The sequence below is a fragment of the Ipomoea triloba genome, chromosome 11 (genome assembly GCF_003576645.1).
Source record: "Ipomoea triloba cultivar NCNSP0323 chromosome 11, ASM357664v1".
In the NCBI taxonomy this organism is placed as follows: domain Eukaryota; kingdom Viridiplantae; phylum Streptophyta; class Magnoliopsida; order Solanales; family Convolvulaceae; genus Ipomoea; species Ipomoea triloba.
The window spans coordinates 7,607,316-7,617,979 of NC_044926.1; the positions used below are offsets into that span (position 1 = coordinate 7,607,316).

The following is a 10,664-nucleotide window of genomic DNA, read 5'->3' on the forward strand; positions in this document are numbered from 1 at the left end:
TAATAAAATATTTAATTANTATTAGTATTAATCAGTAAATTATGGACCCTTTTTTATTTCCTTTTCTATTGTTTCCTCAATAAATTTTCATTTTCTATTGTTTGGATAGAAGTGGTTGGACGGGAAAACACGGAATGGAAATTTTGTTAGGATTTTCCTTTTTATTAGTAACCTTATTATTATTAATCCGTTTCCTGGTAATTTAATTCCGTTATGTTTTCTATTTTTTCTCATAAGTTAATTTTGTTTCCTTTTTCATTTTTCATTTTTACAGCTAACATTATTAATATTAATCATTGAATTATGGATCGTTTTTTATATTTCTTTTCTATTGTTTGCTAAATATTTTTTTTAAATTGTTTGGGCTGAAGTGTTTGGGCATGTACTTCAATTTTCAGGGGAAAAGGTTGCAAAAGTTCTTGTTTCGCATTTCTAATTCCGGTAATTCCTCAAACTTCAATTCAATCGATGCATATGTTTATATTTTTTGTTTTTTGTTGGTTTGTTTTTGTTTTTGTTTTTCTTTGAATAGTAAAAACAATAACTTGAATGCTAAGTCATTTCTCCACCATTTCATCAAAGTCCAAGTAATTGATTCAATGCTAGGTCATCACGTATATACAAAAATAAATCACATAAAAAGGACTTAAAAACAAAAAAGGACCCATCTTTAAACATATGCATACATGTTCCTGCACACGCAAGACGTGCTAATAAACATATGCATACATGTGGGAAACTTAGAAAATAGGAAGAAAACCGATAGAGGATACAGATCAATGGAAATGTTAATGGCGACGACGATCAAGACCGGGAATGACGACAACCACCATTCTTGGAAAAACCTTAGAGAGAGGATTAAATTCTTGAATCTCTTGAGTAGTGCACAGTGGGAAGGCAAACTCAAGTTCGATCCTATCATTTTATAGGCATGGCGTAGGGATCATTTTTTTATTTGCAGGCAATTAGTAATTCTCATTTCCTTTTTCAATTTTCATTTTCTAGTATTAATGATTAATTTATGTTTTCTTTTTCATTTTCAATCAATTAGGGATCTTTTTTTTTATTTATTTATTTATAGTCAATTAGGGATTTTCGTTTCCTTTTTCATTTTCTATCAATTAGGTGTCAATTAAGGCACAAATATGAATAGGAGTTATATTATTATTATTCTTATTATTATTATTATTATTATTATTATTATTATTATTATTATTATATAATATGATTGACATTCGTAATATATTAGCATATATATAATATAATATGATTGACATTTGTAATTTTTGTATCTCAGCCAAAATTCATAATTCGTGTATTTTTTGATAGCATATATATAATATAGTATGATTGAAAATATTTGTTACGATTTAATGATACCCGTGCGATGCACGGACTAATAATTTNCATTTTCTATTGTTTGGATAGAAGTGGTTGGACGGGAAAACACGGAATGGAAATTTTGTTAGGATTTTCCTTTTTATTAGTAACCTTATTATTATTAATCCGTTTCCTGGTAATTTAATTCCGTTATGTTTTCTATTTTTTCTCATAAGTTAATTTTGTTTCCTTTTTCATTTTTCATTTTTACAGCTAACATTATTAATATTAATCATTGAATTATGGATCGTTTTTTATATTTCTTTTCTATTGTTTGCTAAATATTTTTTTTAAATTGTTTGGGCTGAAGTGTTTGGGCATGTACTTCAATTTTCAGGGGAAAAGGTTGCAAAAGTTCTTGTTTCGCATTTCTAATTCCGGTAATTCCTCAAACTTCAATTCAATCGATGCATATGTTTATATTTTTTGTTTTTTGTTGGTTTGTTTTTGTTTTTGTTTTTCTTTGAATAGTAAAAACAATAACTTGAATGCTAAGTCATTTCTCCACCATTTCATCAAAGTCCAAGTAATTGATTCAATGCTAGGTCATCACGTATATACAAAAATAAATCACATAAAAAGGACTTAAAAACAAAAAAGGACCCATCTTTAAACATATGCATACATGTTCCTGCACACGCAAGACGTGCTAATAAACATATGCATACATGTGGGAAACTTAGAAAATAGGAAGAAAACCGATAGAGGATACAGATCAATGGAAATGTTAATGGCGACGACGATCAAGACCGGGAATGACGACAACCACCATTCTTGGAAAAACCTTAGAGAGAGGATTAAATTCTTGAATCTCTTGAGTAGTGCACAGTGGGAAGGCAAACTCAAGTTCGATCCTATCATTTTATAGGCATGGCGTAGGGATCATTTTTTTATTTGCAGGCAATTAGTAATTCTCATTTCCTTTTTCAATTTTCATTTTCTAGTATTAATGATTAATTTATGTTTTCTTTTTCATTTTCAATCAATTAGGGATCTTTTTTTTTATTTATTTATTTATAGTCAATTAGGGATTTTCGTTTCCTTTTTCATTTTCTATCAATTAGGTGTCAATTAAGGCACAAATATGAATAGGAGTTATATTATTATTATTCTTATTATTATTATTATTATTATTATTATTATTATTATTATTATTATATAATATGATTGACATTCGTAATATATTAGCATATATATAATATAATATGATTGACATTTGTAATTTTTGTATCTCAGCCAAAATTCATAATTCGTGTATTTTTTGATAGCATATATATAATATAGTATGATTGAAAATATTTGTTACGATTTAATGATACCCGTGCGATGCACGGACTAATAATGTTACGATTTAATGATACCCGTGCGATGCACGGACTAATAATTTGAAATATTTAGATTATTTTCATATATGAAAAGAATATATTAGATTTATTCATTTATATAGTTTCGTTATTTAATAATTATGTTGATTTAATATGAAAAAGTTATGAATATAGATATTTGCAATTAAAATATGTATGAAAAAGTTATGAATATAGATATTTGCAATTAAAATATGAATTGATATTTAAGATGGGTAATTAGTTACAATTAAAATATGAATTGATATTTAAGATGGGTAATTAGTTAAAATTAAAATATGAATTGATATTTAAGATGGGTAATTAGTTAAAAGAAAACTTTTTAATTAAAATTTCAATACAAATTATTTAAAATTAAAACTTTTTAATTAAAATTTCAATACAAATTATTTAAAATTAAAAATTATTAAAAACTTCTTGGTAAATTATATTATTAGTTGAAGTACAATTTCTTCTAAAGTTACCGCAAATACAAATTTTGAGACCTTTGGGATGGTTAACTCTAGATGCAACAATATACAATTGAGTATCGATAAAAACTGGTTTACTCAATAACAATTTAACATGAGATCATATTTGTTACTTTGCCCTTGAATTTTATTAATAGACATTGCATATGAAAGCGTTAATTGAAATTGTCTATTAATAGACATTGCATATGAAAGCGTTAATTGAAATTGTCTTCCTTGTGACATTGCATATGAAAGCGTTAATTGAAATTGTCTTCCTTGTGAATTGAATGGCAATCTTATATATATTTAAATAATAAAATTAGTGATGAAATTATAATCAATTCTAATATTTGAAAATATACATTTATTTGAAATTATAAGATTTATATATCCGTGCATGTTGAAATTGATTAATTAAAAATTATATTAGGAAAAGTCTCAATTACCATAGTAAGATTGATATTATTTTAAGTAAAAAAAAATATATAATAATCAAATGAAAGAATCTCTATGTTTAATTACCATAGTAAGGTTAAAGTGTTAAATACATATTTGTTTTTTTTTTTTTTTGAAAATTTAAATACACGTTTGTAATTATGAATAATATGTGTGTGTTTAATTTCATTTAATCATAGACCTAATATGTGTATATTTAATTTTCCTTAATTATGTCCAAATATGTGTATGTTTAATTTCATTTAATTATAGACAGAATATGTGTATATTTAATTTTCTATAATTATGTCCGAATATGTTTTTGTTTAATTTTCTTTAATTATTATGTAATATGTGTACCATTAATTTCTTAATTGATTAGATAAAATCTATATAACGGAAAGTATAAAAAACAATTTAATAAAAGTATAATGTGTAAATTAATTTCTTAATTACCATGATTATAATATTTTATTCAAAAGCAACCATTAGCATAATTTTATATGTGTAATAACATGTGAATTGAAATAATTTGCATAATTGTATGGACGTAATAATCTGTGAATTATTTGTAGGATATTACCAAATCAATATATCACTAAATCAATCAAAAACATTTTAAAAATCTAATTTATTCTTAGTTGTTGATTATTATAGTACTTGCATTTATTAAATTTTTATTTAAATTTACCAAATACCTCCTCTTATGCATACCAATTTATATCAACGGATAAAAATAATTAACACAATTAGCTATCATCTATCTATCACTAAATCAATCAACTATTAACTACTTAAGCCTATTTAAAGCATACTTAAGAAATGATAATGGTAAACTCTTGAACAATTCTTGGAAGACCTTGAGATCCTGTGATCCAAAAAATTGTAACTTATCAATGGTGCCAAAGCACAATACCTTTTAATCACTTCACTTTATGAGCTTGAAGCTCACGCCATTGACGCTATAAAGCAAAGCTTAAATTCTCTTCCCATCCACACAATCAGCCCTGCAATTCCCTACTTCAGTGCCATAGACAAAACCCCTTCTCAATCCATGCATGCGAAGGTGCAGAGAGGGGATGGAGGTTTGGTGGGGATTGGAGAAATCGGTGGGCTGTTGAAGAGATTCATGAATTTGGAGAATGCAGAGATAAAGGAGATGAGGAGAAGAGCAAAAGTGCTACAACAAATATATTACACATCTATGGAGAATGGTGGTTCTTCCCATGTAAATATTGATGCTTTTATATAAACAAAAAACAACAGAACTTAAGAGAGATGAAAATTAGTGGTGGTGACTGATTGTGTTTCTCCTTGTATTTATAGCTATAAAGAGAGAGAGAGGGAGGGCCCTACACAATTTAGCCCCCTAATTAGCCAAATTAATTAAGGTAAGATTAGGTAATTGTGTCACTAAATTTAAGGAAATAAATTTAATAAGAGGAGAATAAATTTTGAGATAGGAATTTTGGAATAATTTTTACAAATTATTATTATTAATATATATATATATATATATATATATATTTATTTATTTATTTATTTATTTATTTATATAGATAGATATATAGATATAGATAGATATAGATATGGATTTATCTCAATAAAATTATTGTTTACTTAACTAATAAATATTTAAAATTTGTAAATTACAAAAAAAAAAAAATTAATCTCATTTGATGAATACATAAAAAATGTACGTGTTCATTGTTTTATTTGGAGGTTAATTTCATTTTCAATCAATTAGGTTTCCTTTTTCATTTTCTGTCAATTAGGTGCAATTAAGGCAGAAATTTGCATGGAAGTTATATTATTATTATTATTATTATTATTAATTAATTAATTAATTAATTATCATATTACTAAAATGCCCCTACGTTTGGGCGGGAAAATTTTAGAGGAGGATATTATTTTTATATATAGTATAGATAGATTTGTACAAATATTCCCAAAATAAAATTATTTTTTACCATAAATATTTTGACGAGAATAGTTTCAAGACAAATATTTTGCTATGAAATCTTTAAAAAAATTATTTTATGGATCAAAATTTTACTATTCAAAATCTATATAAGAATAGCCTTCTAAACTCATTTTATAACTATTAAATTCTTAAGCCCATACCATTTAAATACAATCGTTATACCCTGCACCACGGTGCACATAGCAATGTGCACCACGTACGTAAAACGACGTCGTTTTGGTGTTAGTGGACGCAGACGCGAACGACATTAGGGAATTCATTATCTATAATACACATAATCATTATCTATAATACACATAAAATTTGCCTAGAATACACAGAATGTTTGCCTAGAATACACAGAATATTGACACAAAATACACAGATGTTAGTGGATGCGGACGCGGACGCGGACGCGAATAACTCCAGGGAATTCATTATCTACACATAATCATTATATAGAATACACAGAATGTTTGCTCAGAATATTGACACAAAATACACAGAACTCATCTTCCTAACATTCGAATGCACAAACACATCACAATACACAGAATATTGACACAAAATACACAGAACTCATCCTCCTAAATATTCGAATGCACAAAAACATCACATGTGTTACTAACATGAATACACATAACGGTTGACTAGAATACACAGAACGGTTGCCTAAAATACACAGAATGATTGCCTGGAATACACAGAATATTAACATAAATACAGAGACCGGGCGAAACGAGAAACGTGATTTCTAAAAAAATAGAGGATTAGTTTACAATGCTCAAAACAACGTCGTTTAGGTACGTGGTGCACGGTACAATTTGCCATTTAAATACTAAGCTTGGTTTTCAAAAGCCAAAATTCTTTTTCCAAATCCTAATGAATAGTTCTATAAATTATTATTATTATTATTATTATTATTATTATTATTATTATTATTATTATTATTATTATTACGACGAAAATTGTTAATTCTTTTTGTTTTATTTATTTTTTAAAAGGAGTGGGCCCCTATTTGATATAATTTCTTTGGTAAGTTATTTGCATAGTCTTCTTTTTCTTAAAAAATGCTTTGACTGACAATAAACTGGATCAACTAAAACATTTTATATAAGGAAGAATATTATGTAAATGGCCAAAAAGACCTTGTCATATTAAGATTGACATTTTTTTTAATCAGTTAACAATTTATATAATAATCCAATCGGATAACTCGAATGGCAAGTGAACCCTTTTGGTGAAAAGAATTTCGAGAGAAACCGAGTTCAATTTTCTAAAGTGAAAATTCCCCTGAACCAGCTCCCGTGCCTTCCTGACCCAGAACAAGCGGGGAAGTTTACTATTAACATATAACAACACTATACGAAGAAGTCAACACAGCATTAAATATTTGTCACACCTTAATGCATAACTACCGAGAGGCTAACCAGGTTGCAGACGCTCTTGCTTCGGCAAGGCCTTTGCAGTAGCTCACCATTTATATTTGGCTCCTTTTTTTCTTTACCTGTCACTGTTAAACTTCCACTCATGTACGATTTTAGGGGCTTCGTTTTCACCCGGCTTATCTAATAAAATCACCTTCTTTAAAAATTAAAAAAATAAAAAAATAAAAAAAAAAGGTAAGTGATAATGAGATTATGAAGAATCTTCCTTGAGGTGGTCAGAAATCCAGATTATTTCCTTCAGTTCTCTTCTTACAAGACAGCCAAGTCTGAATCTTAAACTGGACATCTATCAAAATGGTTCTTCAACCATGATTGAGTATCAAAAGAAACTAAAAAGTATTCTTTTAAGTTTAAAGGAAGTAGTTAAAGAAATGGAATCTAAAATATTCATAACCAAGATCAGAGCATTCAGTACAAATAAAGAAGACGGCAAAAAGAATTCCAGGAAACATGAAAGCAGTTTTCAAGGTAATCCTCTTCTTTCCATTCAAACATTTTGTATAAACACAGGAAACATGAAAGCAGTTTTCAAGGTAATCCTCTTCTTTCCATTCAAACATTTTGTATAAACACACTACTTGATGAGTTGATGTGCACTACATAGATATATATATTGCAAACTTTGTGTAGCTAAAGCTAGTTTTCCTTTATAATTTACCACATTACGTACATATCTATACGTATAATGTATAAGCCATCAAGAACAACTTAAAGCCAGATAAGAAAGAATGAAACACATTTATCAATGTTTGAACACTTCACATTAAGTAAGAAATAAGAAACATACCCTTTGTTCCCAATAAATTAACACTGTTGATTACTATATTAAGCAAATAAAACATACAAATGAAAATTTTAAAGTTTTTCCAAGTTGCATTAAAGAGAATTGGCAAAGTTGACAAGCGCAAGAAGAAGAAGAAGAAAACTTACTTAGCGACGCCGGAGGAGGAGGAGGAGCAGAGCTGGAAATAAATATACAAACAATCTACTCCCCCTTTTTCTCTTACTCTTCCTATCATTCTTGTCTTGGTCTTCATTGTCGGGAGATGCAAGAGGAGGCGGAGCAGAGCTGGCAATAAATATACAAACAATTAGGACATCAAAAGAATGAATTATAAGCTTTTTCACACAAGTAGAAGCATGAATGAGAAGAATGAATGTGGGGTGTGGTGTGTACTTACGCTATACAGAAACCGGTAAGTGAACGCTTCAAAGGGATGGGGTAATTATGATTGAATTCCATTTTGAAAATAATAGATGACGAACTCTCTTTAGTTTTATCCCTTTGAATGGTGTGTTCAAGTTCAAAATCAATTTTGAAGCCGTATATCAAAAAAACTTCATCTAAAGCACAGCACATCACACAAAACCTTCCACCTCCCATATCAGCTAATTGTTTCCAATCATTTTCTAAGCCATACATATCAACATCCGAAGTATAAAGTTCAGCTAGAACCCTATGAGATATAGGATCAATATCACCCTTGTCACTAAGGTGAACATTATATGCAATGGGCAGAGCATCACCATTAAGGGCGACTAGAATCCAAGTGTTATCAGCCAATTCATTCGAAATCCCCATATCGCCAACATGTAAGAAGGGAAAAGGAATATTTTTCTCTTTAAATTTGTCCACCATGGACTTGCAATCCTCCCATTCTGAATTTATTGTGTTGAACTTAAATGTTTGAAAACAAGTCTCGGCGTCTGTAATAAACACATATATATAACCTCTAAGGAAAAAATGACAATCTGCGCCAAGACGAACAAGGTCCATTTTATAATCACGTAGGACGGGTGGGGGTGGCAGGGTTTTAACCAAATTCTTGTTTGGATCAAAGTATTGAAAATCGAAGGCAGGTCCGATCATGTCCAAATGATCACAAAAAAAATCACGCAGTGACAACAGGTAAATCCGATCCTCAGCTCGAATGACGCTAGGATACACCATGCGTTCACAGTTTAAGTTTAAGTTCTGAAGTGATTTAATGTTTTCAAGCGGAATTTCGTCGAACTTGGTTGGATCAAACATATAAACACGATCGAAATATTGAAGTCCATCCGCCTCCACAACCTTAGGGCTGTCCACGCCCACAGCCCTACGGCCATGGTAGCCCCCAACCATATATACAATGTGATTGTGGCTAAAGAGTCCCATTTCTAATGGAAGAGGTTGAGATGGATTAGAGAACACAAGCTCGGCTTCGGGTTTAAAACTATTAGATGTCATAGGGATTTTAATCCGAATTATTTCTGCTCCGGAAATGAAATAAGCATATTTGAATTCTGAGATTTCCGCCATCCTGGAAAAAGAAAATTTAAAAACAAAACACATAGATGCATAATTATACAAAAATAATTAGATCAAAACTAATAACACATATAAACACAGTAGAATTTGTAAAAGAAGCAGATCTCCAAATTGGCAACTCTAAACACAGTAAAGACACAATACCTCTAAAAAAATTTCGTCTTCATCACTAACTGCCAGTGCATTATACCATATTATATTCCTCAATTCAATTCTAATACCGTAGCTTAATATTGGGCCATGGATCCCCCCATCCCCCCATGGATCTCATACACCCCTCCCCGCCGCATCCCCAAATAATTTTATATATATTGGATATATGCATATATGCACAATAAAGTTTTAACACTAGAACAATCCAAGTATTTAACATAGATCATCAATAATTAAACAAAATAGATTAAATTAAAAGGCAGGAAAATAAATTTATTTACCTGACTGGCTAATGGCTATGCTGGCCGACGACTTGGAGCTCTGTAGACTGCCGACTGGACTACTGGAGTGGAGTGCCGTCGCTGCGTCACACCGTCGTCGAGGAGTTCCGAAGGAGACGACCGACTCTCTCGTCTCTGGGTTTATAGTATTTTAGTAATTTCTTTTCTACCCACTAAAACGGAAAAAAATATTTTAATAATTTATTTTCTATAGAATTTTAATTTCATTCCTTAAATATTTTCCACAAAATAAATAGATTGTTTAGTATTGACAAATATGAATATTAAAAATCAGAAGTTACTTAAAGTTATAAACTAATTATACCGATCGAAACTGAAAAAAATTACAAAATAAAAATATGAAAAGATAAAAATGTCCTTACTAAAATAGAAAATATCATGAGAAGAAATAAAATGATATTTTCACAAAAAATAAATAAAATAAAAGTGTTTAAAAAATAATAGTTTAGAATGTTTTTTTTTTTTTTTGAAAAAATGTACAAATATGTCATTGAACTATTTGGTAAATAGCAATTAAGCCATCAAGAATAAGTTTCAAATTCGTCTATGGAACTGGAAAAAAAGAGCAATTAGCATTGCATTTTTAGCAGGTTAACAACAGGTTTGCACTGATTGAGATGTCATGTGTATTTATATTTTTTTCTTATTATCATACTTGGACTATATGTAAGCATTTGACCCTTTGAAGTCAAAATTTAAAACCCTAATTCTCTCTCCTCTATTTTCTTCTTCGGTTCTTCAATGGCTTAATTGTTATTCCCCAAATATAACACTCTAAAAAAAAAAAAAAGGAGTTGCTAGTCAGTTTATCATGTGTCAAACTCTACTTATTGAAAAAATTAAATGAAACAATTAA

The 10,664-nt window shown here is 29.2% G+C and overlaps 1 protein-coding gene across 7 annotated transcripts; it reads right to left on the minus strand.

The window, feature by feature from the left end:
- Positions 1 to 4,562: 4,562 nt before the first annotated feature.
- Positions 4,563 to 9,897, minus strand: LOC115996398. Of its 7 annotated transcripts, none has more exons than XR_004093610.1 (5): positions 9,788 to 9,897; positions 8,224 to 9,345; positions 7,973 to 8,111; positions 6,997 to 7,107; positions 6,818 to 6,905 (listed from the first exon to the last, which is right to left on the minus strand). XR_004093610.1 is itself a non-coding variant. In XM_031235604.1 (4 exons), the coding sequence occupies exons 2-3, from the start codon at positions 9,342 to 9,344 to the stop codon at positions 7,973 to 7,975; spliced, it is 1,260 nt and encodes a 419-aa protein (XP_031091464.1). In that variant the 5' UTR covers position 9,345; positions 9,788 to 9,897; the 3' UTR covers positions 4,563 to 4,745. The 7 variants fall into 7 exon arrangements, 4 of the variants coding, with proteins under 4 accessions (XP_031091464.1, XP_031091463.1, XP_031091462.1 ...); XR_004093609.1 differs by having other exon boundaries at positions 6,997 to 7,178; XR_004093608.1 differs by having other exon boundaries at positions 6,818 to 6,909; positions 6,997 to 7,178.
- Positions 9,898 to 10,664: the final 767 nt, after the last annotated feature.